General features: G+C 37.6%; 1 protein-coding gene across 6 annotated transcripts; it reads left to right on the top strand.

Annotated features, from left to right (window-relative positions):
- Positions 1 to 3,212: 3,212 nt before the first annotated feature.
- LOC103431382 (F-box/kelch-repeat protein At3g23880-like) lies at positions 3,213 to 5,944 on the top strand. Of its 6 annotated transcripts, none has more exons than XR_011578790.1 (4): positions 3,213 to 3,352; positions 3,780 to 5,303; positions 5,435 to 5,540; positions 5,638 to 5,944. XR_011578790.1 is itself a non-coding variant. In XM_070818337.1 (4 exons), the coding sequence occupies exons 2-4, from the start codon at positions 3,790 to 3,792 to the stop codon at positions 5,659 to 5,661; spliced, it is 1,323 nt and encodes a 440-aa protein (XP_070674438.1). In that variant the 5' UTR covers positions 3,222 to 3,352; positions 3,780 to 3,789; the 3' UTR covers positions 5,662 to 5,944. The 6 variants fall into 6 exon arrangements, 5 of the variants coding, with proteins under 5 accessions (XP_070674438.1, XP_008367753.3, XP_008367755.3 ...); XM_070818337.1 differs by having other exon boundaries at positions 3,222 to 3,352; positions 3,780 to 4,982; XM_008369531.4 differs by having other exon boundaries at positions 3,226 to 3,352; positions 3,810 to 4,982.
- Positions 5,945 to 20,143: the final 14,199 nt, after the last annotated feature.

Here is a 20,143-nt window from a genome sequence, read left to right as displayed (position 1 = left end):
CCACCACCGTAGCACAATATTGTCCGTTTTGGGCTTACCATTCCCTCACGATTTTGTTTTTGGGAACTCACGAGTAACCTCCCAGTGGGTCATCCATCCTAAGAGTACTCTGGCCTCCTTCTCGCTTAACTTCGGAGTTCCGACGGAACCCGAAGCCAGTGAGCTCCCAAAAGGCATCGTGCTAGGTAGGGATGAGAATATACATTTAAGGATCACTCCCCTGGGCGATGTAGGATGTTACAAGACTTCTCACTTACTAGTGAAGATGAATACCACCAAACTGTCTTACTAAGTGACTTCATTTTCTAATTTAGATGATATTATCGCAATTTTTCACAATAGCTGAAAGCTAAAGAGTAGCTGCATATTTGGCTAAAAGGATCGGGACCTTAAGCCATTTCCAATTGAAATGGCTAAATATAGCTCCATCAAGAATTATAACCCTTCAAGAAATTATTTTTATTGAATAGTATTATACTATATTCATATACCGTCTCTAACCAAAAAAACTAAACATAACCCTTCAATAATTTATTTGGTTAAGTGCACGTGAAAACAACTTCTTTCACTAGAAGACAATTTAAAAAGATTTTTTCACAAGCATTTCAACAATTTATCAGTAATGATAAAAAAGAAGATTAATTGTTAATTTCTAATGATTATAATTAGAGACCCAATTTTTATAATGGACTTACTAGCGTATGGGCACACACAACTTGTGTGAGAAATTTTTTTATTTTTGTTTTTGAAATAGAAGGAGAGAGGAAGAGAGTGATAGAGAATGTGGGAGTGAGAATTTTTTTATTTTATTTTATTTTATTTTTTAATTAGAGATATATTATGATTACATGTAGGTGAGACTTTGAAAAAAACAACAAAACTTAGTTGTGTGAAATAACATTTCTACCCCATATTTCTTATTCATATTCTGTTTTAATTAGAGAATTAAACTGATAATTTCATAAAATTTTGATTGATAATGAGTGTTTTATTAATTAATAGAAATAAACATTTCCGAAACATGAATTTTCACATTTATATTACTCTAGCTGGAATAATTAGTAGAGAGAAGGATGCCCCTTTGGTCATGTTTTAGTCCAGTGGGCTCCATTATATTTTAGTCTAGTTTTTGGTTGGAGTTGGAATTGTCTAAATCAGACTATTTTTTAACTTTTTATCCTTAGCCCTCTTTACTGTAGATGGTCTTACAAGTTGGCAGCGGTTGAGGAGGAAAAAAAAATCAATGAAAGCTGAAATGACATTTGACAAAAAAATTCCGTATAATAAAAAATCAAATGCATATTTATTTATTTAATTACTAGCAAAGATCACACAATATGGTTTTTGTTGTAGGATTTATTGAACTGTATTTAGGACTAGAGAGGAAGAGGGCCGGCGGCAAGAGAGAAGAGGGAGATGTAATTTTGAAGTGTATGTTGTATCAAAACATTGTGCCTTTATTTATAATAGTATGATATATTAAATCTTTACTCTTATAGGATTACAACTCTAATAGGATATTAACTACTAAAGGGAATATTCAAATATATCCTTAGTTACATTAATATTTACACAATCACATTTCTAATCTAATATGACTGTAACAATTTTTAATTTTTTTTCAATAGTAGTTATGCAGGCATAAAAAAAGTGTTGGTAGTTATGGGGGAGAATGAGTTTAGAAAGTAGTGATAGAGTGACATGACTGTGAGGTTTAGGAAAAAAAAGCGAAAAGTTGTTTGTTCGAAATTACTTTAATGCTCCTTTTTTTTAGTTCAAAGTACGATATTCATTTGTAAAGAAACTAGAAATTTGTACAGTACATGGAGGATGGTGCAAAATAAAGGGCATCAATAAAAATCTTGTCGGAATTTCAACCCGATTGAAGAAAAAAAAAGTATCTTGCACTTAGTTACAAAGATAAACTATTTTCCATAAGAGGATCTCTAATGATGTCACGAGTTCTTCAAACCACACTTTTCATTGCTGACTTGAAAGTCCCAAACGTGCCAATGGATGAGCCACTCTATTGGCCCCTTTTCTGGTAAGGAGAACTCTTGTTTAGGGATTAAACAGAGAAAATGTCTTGTGACATTAATTATATGCCCCATTGAGAACGTATCATCATCAGCAAGCATGTTAGTGGCTGAGAGAAACATCGTGGCATCTCCTTCGAATTCTCCTTTTTTTTTTCTTTTCTCACAATTTTTTTAGTTATATATTAAAGATTATAATTGTAAATTTATTAGTTTTTGGTTCATACAATAAATTCTATTAATATTAGTTTAGATTCGCAAGATGGTTAAAATTGTAAGGGTTGTTATACAAAATAGTTTTTGAGATTTGCATGATCAATAAAAATGGTCCCGGAGATTGAAAATCAATAGAAATGGTCCATGAGATTGTCCACCATCCATGATTTTGGTCATTCCGTTAAAAACCCTTTGGGCAATTTTCAAAGCTTTGTAATTCAATCGTTTTTTAACCAAATTCGACCCATAATATATCAAAATGAAGATAGGAAAGTGTAGAATAAGATTATACCTATTTAGAAGCCCAATGGTTCTAATGGTTGTCGGTGATGGCTGGAAAATAGCCTAAAAGGTGACTGGTCCGCGGGAAAACTAGAAAGCTCGCCGGAAACTGGATAAACTTTAAACGTTCATAACTTCTTCCATACTCAACGAAATCAAGTGATTCAAAAACGAAAATCATACTTTTTGACGAGACGAAGAGAATGGTACCCTTTTCGAAGGCTAACTCCCCGTGGTTTGGTCGGACAACGGCTCGAAAGTGGCTAACCATTTTCAAGTTAGCCACTTTCGAGCAGTTTTCTGGCCAAAACACGGTGAGTTAGCAGTCAAGAAAGATGCCATTTTCTTCGTCTCGTCGAGAAATATGATTTTCATTTTTGAATCACTTGATCTCGTTGAGTATTGAAAAAGTTATGAAGGTTTAAAGTTTACCTAATTTCCTGCGAGTTTTCCAGTTTTCCCGCGAACCAATCACCTTTCAGGCTATTTTCCGGCTATTTCCGGCAATCATTGGCTTCCAAATAGATATAATCTTATTCTACACTTTCTTATATTCATTTTGATATATTATGGATCGAATTTGATTAAGAATTAATTGAGTTACGAAACTTTAAAAATTACCCAAAGAATTTTTAACCAAAATCATAAATGGTGGTTCATCTCAGACAATTTCTCATTAACCATTTCTATTGATTATGCAATTTTGCATAATAAGCCAAATTGTAACTGCATTTAGGATTTGAGTTCCAGAAGTCACTCAAGACCCACCCTTCTCCTGAGCCGGTTTCCCCGACTCACGACGGCACCTGCGTGTTTCGGTACGTCTTTTCTCTTTCCTCTCTGTCTCTGTCTCTCTCTAAAACCAGAAGGCTATAAAAACCATATCGAAATCGCCGGTGAGCTCGTCTTTTCGATTCATAAAATTACTACGCTTTTCTCTTTTAATTGTTTATTTATGGAACGCATCTATTTGCGAAATTTCACAGTTTAGGCGTTGTTAGAATTGTAATTCAAGGCTTGTTCGAAATTTCAGTTCCGAATTTGCTTGAAATTTTGGGCTAGATAGTGTGATTCGATATCTATTTATTATTGTGATTTGAGATGTAGATCATAAACCATAAACCAAGCGATTAAGAAACCAATCATCGTGTATTCTTTTGTGTACTTACTATTGTGCTGCAGAGAAAGCCCCTTCAAATTTGAATCTTTGATTTGTTTATTTCCTTTCTTTCTGGAACTCGAAAGGCACAATCCGATGGAACAGATTGCAAACAGAGCAGTGATGAGCAGCAAATTTCAATATCTTCCGCGGGGTTTGGTGGTGGCCATTCTCTCAAGGATAGTCTGCTTCAAGACCGTCTTGAACTGCAAGTGCGTTTGCAAAGAGTGGCTTTCTATTATTTCTGACCCTCAATTTGCTCGCCTCCATCTTCCGAGATCACCCATTGGGATCTTGATGAAGGTTTGGCGATCTTATTCGTCAGTGAAAAAACTTTATTTGGCCCAGATAGTAGAGACTGCTGCTGGTTCTGATTTTGGGGTTGAAAAAATGATTTTCACTGCCAAAAATAGCCTGCCCAATTTCGAGTTCGAGTTGATAAACTCTTGTGATGGTTTACTTTGTTTGTATGGACCGGAAACTGATGGTATTTATGTGTGCAACCCTGTGTTGGGTGAGTGGATCTCAATTCCACCTAACAATAATGGTAGGCGTCGCAGCGGTTTTATCGCACTTGGTTATAACATTGGGACCAATGAGTACAAGGTCTTGCAAACAACCTCATCTAACAACAAATTCTATGGTGAGCGTGAGGCTGAGATATACACCCTTGGCACAGGAGTTTGGAGAAGCATTGGAAGTGTTCCTCAAACTATACTTAAGAGAAATAGAGACGAAGCAATTCAGTTACCGTTTGACGCTTTTCTGCACGGAGCTCAACATTGGGCTCCGTATGACTTGTCAGAGTTTTCTATATATGCTTTCAATTTTGAAAGCGAACAATTTCGATCACTACCCGCACCTACACTCTCACCTGGGCTCGTGGAAGCAATGCATGAGTGGTATTCAGATTATTTACAGTTGGGACAGTTTGGAGGTTGTCTCCTTCTATGTGTGCATGGTAAACCGTCTACCAAATTAGAGTTCTGGGTTATGAAGGAATATGGGGTCCAACAGTCATGGACTCAAATTCTTGTCATTGAGAACTTGTCCCCAAGATGTTTCGGGTACATGCCAATTATGTTTTTGAGTAATGGAGAAATCCTAATAGCATATGTGGAAGAGCAAAACAACTGTAGTGGCAGCCGGCTTGTTGGTTGTTACAATCTAGAAGCAAAAACTTTCAGGCGAACTATAGTTACTAATCGCACTCAATTTTTTTTTCATGCAATTGCTTACAGTCCATCCTTTGTTTCACTGTACGATGTTGCAAAAGGAGAAGCTGAAAGGTACTTAAATTACACTTAAGATATGCTTCTCTTCTATTGTTTTTATATTCCCTTTTTTATTTATGGAAGCTGATGTTTTTGTAGGAGAATACTATTGATATATTGCATTTGTCAACTTACATTTATATCTGTCTATCTCCACAGATACTACATGTGAAAGTTTGTCCGACTCGGTTTTGTTACTTCAGCGATGTGTTAACAGATTTCTTTTTCTAAATATGACTTCTGCTTATCAGTTTTTGCATTTGTATGTGTTTGCTGAACAGCAGAACATGACAGAGCGTTTGACCTTCGTCGATTGAATTGCTTCTCGTTGCTATAGTAGTACTCAAAACACTTTTTGAAGTTTGACTGATTCAAGAATTAATGCTCATTATTAGAACTTCGTCAACAAAGCAAGTGCTCTTAGGTTCCTTCATACTAATTTACCCTATACTTTATATTTTTTGCAGGGTAAGAGACAAGAAGAAATATAAGAATCACATCGGTAAATGGCAGTCCACAGGATTTGAGTTGGAACAGCATGCTTTTGCTGATTGGTTTATTCGAAATTCCTATGTGAGTTGCCATAGTACATCTGTCATTTTTTCTTTTGAATCCATCCAATTGTTTTGCTGCTGTCTCCTTTCGGCTGAACAATATGTTTTCTTTTCAGCTAATTCACTATTGTTATGATTGAATGCGCGATGTGTCAACAAGCTTTCAGCGTGAAGGGTTATGTTTTCGGGGAGGGTGGATTCCGAATGTGTCAACAAATACTGTCGCCACCAGGCTATCGTGATTCTAAAGCAGTTCTTTCCTTTTGCCCTCGTCAAAGACTGCAGCTGCCCTGCCTCCGTTGAGACCAGACTGCAAGTGATAACTTGTTTTGTGAAACGTTTGATATTTGCACAACTAATTGTTAGCTATACCTTATTTCTTTGACAAGAACTGATATTCATTTAATAACTTTTTTGAAGCCCTGTTGATTAGTTTTTCATAAATTTTGACCATACACGAAGAAATTGTAAGTCATCACTTTGTGACACTGACAATATGTTTTTTTTTGTCCAGACATCGGAAAATTTATTTGGTAACCACTTTCAGTTTTTATTTATAGCGAGAACAAAAATATGAAAGTTGAAGCTAAATTTTGAAAACTTGAAAAAGTTATATTTTAAAAAAGTGAAATTAAAAGTAGTTATCAAATAAATTTTCAGGTTTGGAAAATAAATTTAGTAATCAAAACCTTGCATAATGATCACTCATATATTTCATGCATTTATACCATCCATTTCTAAAGTCTTTGTGATGTTTTGTGTTAAAATGGTTGCATTTTACCTTACCTTGTGTTAGTGTGCAGTTAAATTTGCTTTATGATCAATTTCAAGCAAAAAGGAGAAAAGGAAATAATAAAAACAAACAAAAGAATTGGAAGTGGAGCTTGTCTCCACGGGTGGTGTTTGAAAAAAAATCAGAAAGCAAAGTGGGGGAGTGAGGATAAAGTGGAGCACTAGGAAGTGGGATGAGGCTTGTCTTCCACTTGTGGCCTTGGTGCTTTGAAAAATGATTGCCCTTTGTTTAAGGCAACACACGGCAAAGCAGGAGAAAGAGGGTAGAGAGCAAAGAATTAGAACCACAGAGGAAGGGCAGACGGCAGAGAACAACAGAAAGGAGAGCAACATAGCAGAAAAATAAGGGAGCCGCAGCTCCACATGGAAGGAGGATCGGAGAGCATCAGGATATAACCTCCTTGTAAAAAAGGGTTGTCTCTTTCTTTGATTCTTCATGGATAATTTCTTATGTATTCAAATAATTGTGTAACTAATTTCTTTTCGCTAGAGTGAGGCCATGAGCTGCAACATGATTACGTAGATTTCTCTTTCAATTGCTTAAGTGTTGTTACATGCTTGCTTTGATATTTTCAATCTCTAAATTAAACTATCTATGTGTCTTGATGATTGATCACCATTAGGATGCTTAGAAAGTCATTAGATGCAATTTTGAATGAATGTCACGTTAAAATTGGTTATGCTTCTTGTGATTGAGGATTGTAATTTCTCCTAAGGTAAATATCATACTCTTAGGGATTACATGGTTTAACAAAAGGATTTTCATCAAGATTAATGAATCATTCATGTTTATATTTAATCCAAATGTCATGGATAAATTGCATGTAGTGGTATGCGTTTTAACTTGAATGTCACAAGTAAAACATACACAAGGAAAACCCAACCTTCAAAGCATATGTGTTTTCGATTACTTAAGCAATTGGAAGAGCTACGTAGGAGTGTTGTTGGTAAAGGTTGAACTCTAGCATATTGTTAATCTATTTTTCTTCAATCATTTATTTTATCTTGAATTTCCTCATTTACTTGTTTTGTTTAGTTGAATCATTATTTCTATAAGCCATTTCCCTTTTTAAATGTTTGTTTAAGTCACGTACAATAGTATTTAGTTTTGTTGAATTAGTGTAGTTCTTAGAGTTAACTAAGTTAAATACAAAAAAACTCATAAATTGTTTATACCAGTCCCTGAGGAGATCGACCTTGCTTGAGCCATTCTATACTACAACACTTGTTCTCTTGCAAGAATTTTCTATGGTTTAACCCTTTGTTTTACAAGTGGTAAAATCGTTATCACATAGCTATAAAAACCCTCGTAATTTAAAGGTTTAAATGTTAAAATGGTCCATGTTTTAGTCATTGGGTCAATTTAGTCAATGTGCTTTCAATTTGGTCAATTTGATCCATGTGTTTATCTCCGTTATCCAATTAATGACTTTTTCATCTAATTTCTGTAAAAAAAAATATAATTGATTTGATTTAAAATATTTTAAATGAAATAAATTAAAAATTAAAAGAAAAATGATTCTTCTCCCAACTCTCTGACTTCCTCCCTAACATTACCCCCTCTCTTTTCTATGTAACAACCTTAAATCATTTTTTAGATTAGAAGTTTTATTTCTTATATGTGTAATCATTGATTTGCATTTTTCAGTAAAGAGAAAGGGTAATTATTTTTCATATGATTTTTCTTATGAATTTTTAAAAAGAGATTGAATGAAATGTCCTTAATTGACAATTTTGACATTTAAGCCTAATTTAAAACAACCAAAACTCTGAATTGAAATATAACTAACCCTATTTGGACTGATAATTATTCGGCCTTGATTTAATTAGGCCCAGACATCTCCAAGACCATTAAACCCTTATTGGGTATTTGATTTTGGAAAGCTGCGGGCCAAATGTTTTTAAATATTATGACGTGGCAGCTATTGGGCGGCAAGCCTAGGATGATCAGGCTAGGGAGATTTTTGCAGGAGGAAAGTGCTGTTTGATGGTAAAAACTCGTAAATAAGGAAGGATCAGGTGTGAACTCACCCCTTGCTGAGTATAGTCACATCCACCACTTGACAGAGAAGGGGCTCAAGCTATAAAAAGAAGGGGTAATCTACGACAAGGACTCTATAAAAGTAGAGGGAGAATCAGTGAAAAATGACACTCAACTCAACTAAAAACTTCAAGCGAAGATCCTTAAAAGCTCTGTCACTTTCCCCACATTCCTTTTGCAATCAAGCCATCACCTTCATATTTATTAGCTCTGCTACATTTCTTGGTGTAGTATGTAGTTATGATTATATTAATGTCCAAGATCAGCCACTAGATCTGCCGTCTTCCCAGAAAATGTTTGAATTGAATGAAACTTGCTAAAAATTACTCTTAGAGGTGAATGATGTCTTCAACAGTAGACTTATGGCTGATTTTGTATTGTTGTGCTTTGAAAAAAAAACTATTTCTGCTGTGCTGTGAGAATAAGCTCATTTTTGCTGCTTCACGTTTTCATTTTTTTTCTAACCCAAAACTGTGAAAATAAGCTGTTTTTAAGTGTTTACCAAACACATTTTTGAGCTCAGCTTTTTTTATACCTATTTTTTTATAAAATCACATCAGTACCAAACTAGTACTTAATTCTCTAGGAAAATTGTGCATTCCATTAACGATGTTGAACTGCGGTTACTGCTCCTGCGACTTCCTCTTGAATACGACATTTTATTTTAGGATATACCTTTCCAGACCATAAAATTTGTAGGCTTTGAGCATCCCCAAAGGTGATATCAAATTTTAAACATAAAATTTGAATTTGACAACATATATGGTATTGTGACATTTTTTAAGATTTTGCTCTCCAAATTAAATAATATTTTATTACATTATTTTCTTTTCTTTTTATTTTATTAAAAAGAGATTAGGCGGGCAAAATATAAGAAAAAGTAGAGTAAACAGAAGTGGGAGATTCGGACTGGCGTTTCCCACCCCTTCTTTTCGGAGGCAAATTCTCTGCCCTCCCACTTCCTGTGTCCTCCTGTTTTGTGTGGTCACGGTTAAGCCACGTCAACGTTTTATATTATTTATTTTATAAAGATAATAAGACAAAAAGGAATAGTAATATAAAATGTTGACGTGGCTTAACCGTGACCATATAAATAGGAGGGCATGGGAAGTGGGAGGGCAAAGAATCTGCCTGCCTTCTTTTCACACACCTCCACAACTCGTACAATTTGGGCTCTGGGTTTTCCGATTACCCACTAAATCTTCCCAATATTACTTTAAAACCTCTGATTGTAAGCGATCGATAGGAAGATTCGGACTGGCGGGTTGTAATCGTTCGATGAAGAGAGCATCATTAGAGGACGATTTGATGGAAACGGTGAGTTCGGCGGATGTGAAGATGAAGAGGATTAAGGTGGAGGAAGAGGAGGAGGAGATGGTGGTTGATTGCGTTGACTAGGATGAGCTGAAAGGGGCGGGGTTTTCGAATTTGGACGATAATCTGATCTTCGAGGTATTCAAGCACATGGATGCGCGGACGTTGGGGATGGCGTCGTGCGTGAGCAAGCAGTGGCACAAAACAGCGGAGGATGAGCGGCTCCGGGAGTTGATATGTACCAGGCACTTCTCAGATTTGAGTGAGAGAGGAGAGTTGCAAATCTAATAAAAAAAATTAATAAAAAACTATTTAACGCTGCTGTCAAATTTGACAGCAAGGGAGAGTTGCTATTTCATGTCATGCCACATCAACTTTGGTTTTTCGGTTGGAAAACATTGAAGCTGTTTTTTTTTACTGTTATTACTGATTTGGACATTTTGACATCTTCTTTGGAAATGCTCTTAGCATTTACTTTTAGGATATTTTTATTATGGAGATATTTCCTAATAACTCATTGTACTCCTAGTTATTTACAATAATAATAAAGCGTTATTCCACTAAGTAGAGTCGACTGTAGGAATTCTAGACTTAATTATACTCAATTTTGCGTGAAGTTTTCATCCTAATTTAGCCAATGAGGCAATGATAAAATTTTGTACACTTCGAGGACCAAGCCCACCATATTTTTAAGGTTAGCAAACTTTATTCTCTGCCACTGGGCTATGCTATTAGCAATGGAGAAATTTGTAGATGCTTTATTAATTTGAGATATTGTATGTTTTGAGCAAGGGAAACAAGACATGATTGGCCATATGGTTTGGAAGCAAGACATGAGAAAAATAAAGTAACCATTAGAGATTTCTTGCGACCCAAAACCTTCCAAACAGACATTTTTTTTCTCTGCGTGAGAGACCTTCTCTCTGAGTGAGAGGCTTTTTCACTGGTGTGTGAGTGCTCCCAATTCCGTCGGCTTGCTCAGTCGCCGGCCCTAGCAGTGGTCAGAGTCGGTGGTATCCCTTTTTCGTCTTCTTTTGCCTTTCTTCCCACCTCTGTATGCCTGGTTTTCTCCATGTTTTCTAACCCGTTTTTCTATGTAATCGATCCCCTATTGCCTCCAATCTAACTATTCATTGGCCTCGATTGAAAAGTCCCAATTCCAACCTTCATTTTTCTTCTTCTCCCTCCACTTTTTCGACCTCCAGGACTCTAATCCATCCATTTTCTAACTCTGCTTCCATCCTCCATTGTTCTCACAAATCTTGGATCTGTAACCATGTCTCCACCCGGATTTTGAGGCTTTATAGGAAGGTGTGTAGAGCTACGGCTCAGGTGTACACACCACCACCTTCCAATTGTATGCTCGACTTTGTTGCTGGAGGAAGGTATTTTGTCTGTTCCCTTCTCTCTGCGTATGCTCATGTTCCTTCTTTTGCTTTTCTATTCCAGCCCCTTCTCCGGCTGTTTGAATAACTTTCTCAGAAACTGAAGCAATTGCTGCAACAAAAAAAAAAAAAAAAAAAAAAACAAAGAAAGAAAAAAAGAAAAAAAAAAAAGAAAGAAAGGAACGAGAAGACAAAACAAGAACGATGAACTAAAGGTGCTAAAATTCAGATCCAAAAATAAAACTTGAAAAAAAAGTGCGCCTTTAATTCAAGCTAAAATGATCCCTGAAATTTGCATAACTCATCAATTTGATCCATAACATTTCAAATCAATAAAAGTGATTTCTGAGATTGTTCACCATTCATTATTTTGATCATTCCGTGCCAAAAGCTTATTGGCTTTATCGATGTCGACCAAATACTTACTTTTGGATCTGAAATTTCTGTGCAAAACTATTTCTAAAATAGGATTAATTATGAAAGAGGAAATAAAAAAGATGGGAGAAATCCCAAATCAAGTTTTTGCTGGGGGGGGGGGGAGTAGGCTGTTGGAACCAAGACATCGCTTGAATTAACGGCGCACTTTTTTTTCAAGTTTTATTTTAGCCGGAAAATAAAAGTGGATTAATTACTTTTGTCGATAACATTTCAATTCAATAGTTTTGCACAACTCATCTTTATTTTAGCCGGAAGAACCAAGCCATCGCTTGAATTAATTACTTTTATTTTTGTCGATAACATTTCAAGTTTGTGGAGTATGATTTTTGTTTTTAACGGAATGACCAAAATGATGGAAGGTGGACAATCTCAGGAATCACTTTTATCGATTTGAAATGTTAGAGACCAAAGTGATGAGTTATACAAATCTCAAGAACCATTTTGGCTATTTAGTCATTTTAGAAATAGTTTTGCACAGAAATTTCAGATCCAAAAGTAAGTATTTGGTCGCCATCGTTAAAGCCAACAAGCTTTTGGTGGCTTCGCATGGCAGATAATCAGAGTTCTTTGACATACAAATACTAACATCCTGTCTTTTCGGTTATAATGTTGGAACTAACGGCTGATTGATAATAGAGAAGTATATTTGGATGCGACAGTATACAGAAAATTGCGGGATAGACGACAATATACAAATTATATATCAATGGCATATGATATATAACGACAATATCAACCAAGAAGAATGATACAATGACCACATAAGGATGATATAACGATACGTAGACTTTATATCGAGATTATGGCAACATACAAGAATGATATAACTGTTAGGAATATAATAGAACCTATATGTAATTAAAGGTTTTACTTTACTTAGCTGTTAAGCTAATTGTACCTATTTATATGATATTGTATTCTTTCGGACAGTAAGATGAATTCATTCAATCAATACACTTCTCTTTCTAGAATCCTCTCTCTCTCTCTCTACCTTTACCCTTTCTCTCACAGAATCATAAGTTTCTACATGGTATCTTCGCCGATGTCTAACGACCTCGATCCACCGCTTCCGTCTTCTTGAATTTTCTCACCCTTTCTCTTCTCCCAAACAGATCTTATCTGCCTGGCCTTCTTCAATTTCTTACAATTTCTTCTCCAATCTTGCTTCTCTGATGGCGACTGGTGTGAATTCTGCGGATCTTTCTTCTCTGGCTGGTTCTTCTGGTTCTAATGTCGCGCCCAATGCGTCCAATCCGTCTCTTTCTTCGATCACTGTTCAGAATATCACTGGCATGGTTGCAACGAAGCTCACTCGCCACAACTACATCACTTGGCGTAGTCTCTTTCTTCCTGTTCTGAAACGATTCAAGCTTTTAGGGCTTGTCAATGGAACTGATGTGTGTCCTCCTCCATTTGTGACTGATTCGTCCGGATCTCAAGTTTCTAATCCTGCATTTGAGAATTGGTGTGATCGTGATCAAATCCTGATGATTTGGATTAATTCAACATTATCTGAAGATCTCCTTCCATTGACGGTTGGCATGGACGATTCCAGATCTCTTTGGCAATCTCTCGAACGTCGGTTTTCTGGTGCATCTCGTACTCATATTCACAGGCTTCGTTCGAAGATTCAGACTATCCAAAAAGGAGATTCTTCAATGACTGATTACCTCAACTCTCTTAAGGAAATCTCTGATAAACTTGCCGCGGCTGGCGAACCAATTTCTGACTCAGATCTTGTGGCCTACATTCTTTCTGGTCTCTCTACTGAGTATGAATCATTTATTGATTCTATTGAAACACGATCTGACTTTGTCAATCCTGATGAGCTGCATGGATTACTCCTGAGTAAAGAGATTTCTCTTCTGAAACGCAAATCCAGAGAACCGTCTTCTTCTTCAGCACCTTTTCATGCTTATACGGCTCAACCTGGTTCCAACAATTTCAGAGGCCGTGGTCGATTTCAGTACAAAAATCGCTACAATTCGAATCGCAATTTTGGAGGAAATCGTCATTACAACAACACTTCTGGAGGTCTTCTTGGTCCTGGTCCTAATTCCAGATCCACATTCTCTGGTCAGAATTTCACCAATTCCTTTTCTGGCCGCTCTCTTCAGTGCCAATTATGTCTCAAATTTGGTCATGAAGCTCTCAACTGTGAGAAGCTCTTTCAGTTTGCATCTCAAAGATCACCTCATGGACCTCCTGTTGGCATGACGGCTGCGACTTCTCCTCCACCGAGCTATTGGTTGACTGATAGTGGAGCCTCTCATCATGTGACACCTGATCCATCCTCTCTTAATTCTGCAATTCCCTACAATGGCAGTGATCAGCTGTTTGTTGGTAATGGTAAAGGTCTGTACATTTCTCATACTGGATCTGCCTTAATTCATACTTCCAATGCTACATTTAAGCTCAATGATGTGTTGTTGGTTCCCAAAGCATCCCATAATCTGTTATCCGTTTACAAATTTGTCTATGACAATTGGGCTTCTCTGACTTTTGATCCTTTTGGGTTCTATATCAAGGACCTAAGAACTGGGAAGATGCTTTTCCAGGGCCTCTGTGAAGGTGGCTTATATCCTTTCTACTGGACTGTATCCAATAAAACCTCAGGCATTGCTCTCTCGCCTACGGCATTGATGATAGCTAAGGCAGATGTTCATCTCTGGCATAAAAGACTCGGCCACCCATCGAGCTTAGTTTTACATAATGTTGTCCATAAACATCAGCTACCTGTTATTGGTTCTGTCAATTCAGGGTCCATTTGTACTGATTGTAAGATGGGGAAGGCATCTAGATTACCATTTTCTACTTTGTCTTGTACTTCCACTAGGCATTTTCACTTACTGCATACAGATGTTTGGGGTCCTTCTCCCACTCTTTCATGTACTGGTTTCAAGTATTACCTCATTTTGGTAGATGACTACACTAAATACAGCTGGTTTTATCCTATGGTTTATAAGTCTGATGTTTACTCCACTTTCAAGACTTTTGTTCTCAAAGTTACAAATTTCTTTTCTTGCAAGATTCAATGTCTCAGGTCAGATTCAGGGGGTGAGTTCTTAAGCAAGAATTTTCAGACTTTTCTCAATGAACAGGGTATTACACATCAGTTAAGTTGTCCGCATACACCTGAACAAAAGCGCTGCGCAGAGAGGAAGCACAGGCATGTTGTTGAAATGGGTCGGACTCTTCTCTTTCAGAGTGGAATGGCACCAAAATTCTGGGTTGAGGCTTTTCAGACTGCTGTCTACATTATAAATAGACTGCCTCCTCAAGCATCTCCTACTAGCCCTTGGGAAAAACTTTTCAATGCTGTACCTCAGTATCACACTCTCAAAGCCTTTGGCTGTGCGTGCTACCCATAGCTGCAGCCCTATTCGTCAACTAAACTTGATCCGAAGAGCAAGTTGTGTGTTTTCCTCGGCTATAGTCTCAATCATTGTGGCTATCGTTGTTTTGATCCTGTGGCTAACAAAGTGTATATCTCACGGCATGTTACTTTTGATGAACACCTGTTCCCGTTTAAGCAAGGCTTGTTCTCTGCCTCTCCTTTACCCCAGCGTCCTTCACCTCTCAGCTCTTCTCCTATTACTGTCACTATTCCTGTCTCCTCTTCACTAAGGACTTCACTGAGTACTTCACAGCTTGTTAGTCTTGCTGGTTTATCACCACATCAAGCATCTTCTGTACCTGACAGTAATCCACATCAAGCATCTTCTGTACCTGACAGTAATGCATCCACAACTGCTACTTCTCCTCAGTCTACTCCCTGTTTACCATCTGCTACTGTCCCTGCCCCTGCTCTATCTAATTCGCACCCTATGATTACGAGAGCTAAAGCTGGAATTCATAAACCAAAGGTCTTCACAACAACCAAACATTCCCTTCCAGCCTCTGTTGATTCTATTGCTTGTCTTCCTTCCACACCTACAACCTTTTTACAAGCTTCCAAAAATCCCAACTGGATGCAAGCTATGAAGGATGAGTTTCAAGCATTGAAATCCACAGGCACTTGGGACTTGGTTCCGTTTCAGTCTCATTTGAACTTGGTTGGTTGCAAATGGGTCTTTCGACTCAAACATAAACCTGATGGCTCTATTGAACGGTATAAGGCTCGTCTTGTCGCCAAAGGTTTCCATCAACAAGAGGGTCTTGACTTCTCTGAGACATTCAGTCCCTTTGCAAAGCCTACTACTATCCACATTCTCTTATCCATTGCTGTTTCCTATGACTGGTTTGTCCATCAGCTTGATGTCAGTAATGCCTTTTTGCATGGTACATTAAAGGAGGATGTCTACATGGTTCAGCCTCCTGGTTTTGTTGATCAGTCCAAACCTACACATGTCTGCAAACTCCAACGGTCACTCTATGGTTTAAAACAGGCACCTCGTGCCTGGTATGATGCTTTTCACAAGGCTATCCTCTCTTTAGGTTTCTCCTCTTCACATTCTGACTCCAGTTTGTTTATCAAAAAGGATTCTACCATTACTTTCATCTTAGTCTATGTTGATGATATCATCATCACTGGTAGTTCTACCACAGTTTGTCAATCCATTATTACTCAGTTACAAGCTATGTTTCCTGTGAAAGACTTGGGTGATATTCACTACTTTCTTGGTATTGAGGTTCACCGATCTGCCAAAGGTTTATTTCTGCATCAGTCCAAATATGCTATTGATTTGCTGAAGAAATCTGATATGCTTGGTGTCAAGCCTTGCTCCACTCCTGTTGGTTCTGCGAAACTGGATCACTCTGGTTCTCCTCTTTCTGATCCTTCCTTTTATCGCTCCACTGTTGGAGCCTTGCAGTATCTCACATGGACTCGGCCTGATTTGGCTTTTGCTGTTAACCAAGTCTGTCAACATATGCATTCTCCTAGGACAGTGCACTTACAGGCCGTTAAACGGATCCTTCGATATTTGAAGGGTACCCTTCATTTCGGTCTTTGGCTCACAAAAGGTCCTCAATACCTCACTGCGTGGTCTGATGCTGACTGGGCTGGCTGTCTTGTTGACAGAAGATCCACCAGTGGCTACTGTGTTTTTCTTGGACCGAATCTCATTTCCTGGAGTGCAAAGAAGCAATGCACTGTTGCTCGATCGTCTACTGAAGCTGAGTACAGGTCTCTAGCTCATACAGCTGCTGAACTCAGTTGGGTTTGTCAAGTATTGCAGGATCTTTCCTTTCCTCTTCTCAAAACTCCTGCGATTTTCTGTGATAATAAAAGTGCAATTGCACTGGCCTTCAATCCTGTATTTCATGCTAGGACGAAGCATGTTGAAATAGACTATCACTATATTCATGAGAAGGTTCTCTGTGGCAAAGTCAGTGTGCATCATGTTGCTTCTCTTCTTCAAATTGCAGATATTTTCACTAAATCTTTGCCCTCTGATAGATTTGCCGAATTGGCTTCCAAGCTTTCAGTTCGACCTCCTCCCTTCACCTTGAGGGGGTGTGTTAGGAATATAATAGAACCTATATGTAATTAAAGGTTTTACTTTACTTAGCTGTTAAGCTAATTGTACCTATTTATATGATATTGTATTCTTTCGGACAGTAAGATGAATTCATTCAATCAATACACTTCTCTTTCTAGAATCCTCTCTCTCTCTCTACCTTTACCCTTTCTCTCACAGAATCATAAGTTTCTACAATAACAACCACGTGCTATAAGGGGCTACACAAGTAATGTTTTATATCATCCTTGAAACCCAACGATCTATGTGAATAAATTTAGTGTAGATATAGTATTGAGATTATGCCAACAGACAAGGATGATATAGTGACCAAATGCTATAAAAGGATAGACAAGCAATGTCGTCGTATATCATCCTTGAAACCAACGATATATGGGGATATATTTAGTGTGTGGACCATGATTTTTCAAGTTTAGAGTAAGGTGGATCGGAATACGAATATCTCAGAAGTTTGGTCATGGACTCAACAGCTTCTACATCAGAGCTGCAAAGACAGAGCAGCGATGCCACCATCATCTTGTTTCGGAGCAGTGATGTTGACCCTAAAACTACCTAGCTTACGTGGCGTGCGGGCTGAGTAATAAGCTAAATACGTCATTCGGTCGAATGCGGGGGGTGCCAACTCGTCGGCCGAGCTCGGCCAGGAAGTGAATGAGTGTTGATATGGCGTTGAACGCACTGTTGACTTCTTAATCTTGCGACTGCGGCCTAGGAAGGAATATGTCTCGGCCTTCGTGTTCTAGAGCCTGAAGACAAGACTGCTAGTTCATACTAAGTACTACCTAGTAACACCTCAGTTTGTGGTCATATTGAATGATGATTTGCCGCGGCACCAAAGCAATCAAAAATAATATTCCTCATAGTATTATCTTTAATAACTTTAGAGATTGCCAACCTCTCGAACTTGTTTGTGAAATCAAGACCACATACAATCCCAACTTTATCTTTGATCATCCTTGTTATCACTAAACCAATAGCGCATCAGGGACATGCACGACATTAATCAAACACCACTCACATTGGTAATTTCTTCAAATTGGAGTCTTAATTGCATGGAATTAGCCTCCAAATAGAAGTCTCCATGGCCTCATGCTGCATGCAAATGCAATCCAATCTTTTTGACCAATAACCCCATCTTTAAAATCTTTGTGCTGATCTCCTACTCCAAGCTGTTGTAATTTACGCGTCACTGCTAGCAAACCCAAGTTAACTTGAACCCTATTATTGCTTAGATAATTTGAATCCTATTTATCCCGTATCAGAAAATGTCAAGAAGAACCATATTAAAAGATAATTATTACGATAAAAACCATAATATTGTCCTTTATTAATAACAAATTATCTTTACTTTTCCATCCGACGGTTGGAAGTTATGTCCACTTAACGACCTTGATTGTATGGGCCGATGGTGTAATTTTGGGCACAAACAAGTGATCAACAGATTAGAAACGGCTCTCGTCGATCTCCACCATTCTGCAAACCTAACCTCCTCTTTGCTTCAAATTGATAACTCTCCCTCTTATGAGAACTGACGAACCTAGTGCTAATTAGGGCTTATTTTGGGGTTTAATTTTCTGATGTTATTCTTCTCACCAAGGAGGGAAATATATATTGTACAAGATTGATTTACAAGGAAAGAAACACCAAATAATATCTATCCTAATTACATCCTAATTACGAGGACCCAAACAGGTAACTAAGCTAATTACAAAGGTTAACTTTCCAACACTCCCCCTTAAGTTGGTGCATAAATGTCGTTCATGCCCAACTTGACGAGAGAGTTGTAGAACACTTGCTTAAGCACAACAATTCTACACGGCAAAAGCAAAAAATAATATTATGCTGCATTCCAGGCAGCAGTACAATTAATCACCCACGACACTGAAATTCACACGGCACAAACATCAAGATTAACGATGAGTCACCACACACAAACAGCAAGACTGACGAACTTAGCAGTACCACACACATACACGGCATTGTACAAAAATCAGTCAACCAAACACAGCACCACCTACATTGCTGCACACGTCAGCAAGAACGCACACACACAGCAACACTGTTTTCCGCAGAAGATTTGCAGAAAAACAGCCAACCAAGCACAGCGGAAAAACTAGGGTTTCGGCAACTAGGCTCTGATACCAAATAGAATTTTTACGGGGTAATTTTCATGTATTGCACATTCTGAATAAATAGTACATACAATCCTTGTTACAAAAGGAAACAAAGTAAAGGACACAATATCCTTCCTAAAACATGACTCTAATAATTACAAGATATTTACATTCCTTTTCTTCTAAATATTGACTTATTCCAATAGGAAGAAGCCGGAGAGTAATACATCTCAGACTCAGAAAAAAGTAACATCCATGGTAGTATACATCCGACGTGAAGAAGGGTGGTAGCAACGGTACCCTTTCTGATGTAGTCTATACCCCATGAAAACGCAACGGATAGCACATGGGTCAAGTTTTGTCCGTTGATTTTTATGTAGATGAACAAAGGCAACACATCCAAAAACTCGCGGTGGGAGCACCAAAACGGACGGTAAAGGCATGAATGTAGCAAGAACTTGCAAAGGTGTAAGAAAATTCAATACTTTGGATGGCATGCGGTTGATAAGGTAAGTGGCAATCTGAAGAGCAACATCCAAAAAGGAGCGGGGAACATCCACCCTAATCAATAGCGATCGAGCCGTTTCTAATAGATGGCGATTTTTGCGCTCAGCCACACCATTCTATTAAGGAGTCGGATGACAAGTAGTCTCATGGAGTATTCCGTGATTAGTTAAATAATGTGTAAAATCATTATTAACATATTCACCATCATTATCAGAACGCAAAATTCGGATTTTAATAGAAAACTGTGTCTGAACCATGGTGTGGTATGTCTTAAACGCCATAAACACATCACTTTTATGCTTAAAAAGGTATAACTATGTCATCCGTGTGCAATCATCTATGAACATTACAAACCACCTAATACCAGATGAAGTAGTAATCGGAAATGGTCCCCAAACATCCAAATGAACAAGACCAAAAGGAATAACACTTTTATTAGAATTCAACAGATAAGAAACACGATGACTCTTGGCAAGTACGCAAGTGTCACATTTAAAGTCTGAAACTAAGCAACCAACAAATAAATACGAAAACATATGCTGTAAATA

This window comes from Malus domestica, chromosome 03 (assembly GCF_042453785.1).
Source record: "Malus domestica chromosome 03, GDT2T_hap1".
In the NCBI taxonomy this organism is placed as follows: domain Eukaryota; kingdom Viridiplantae; phylum Streptophyta; class Magnoliopsida; order Rosales; family Rosaceae; genus Malus; species Malus domestica.
The sequence above is the reverse complement of the archived record's forward strand: the minus strand, read 5'-3'. Positions and strand labels throughout refer to the sequence as shown.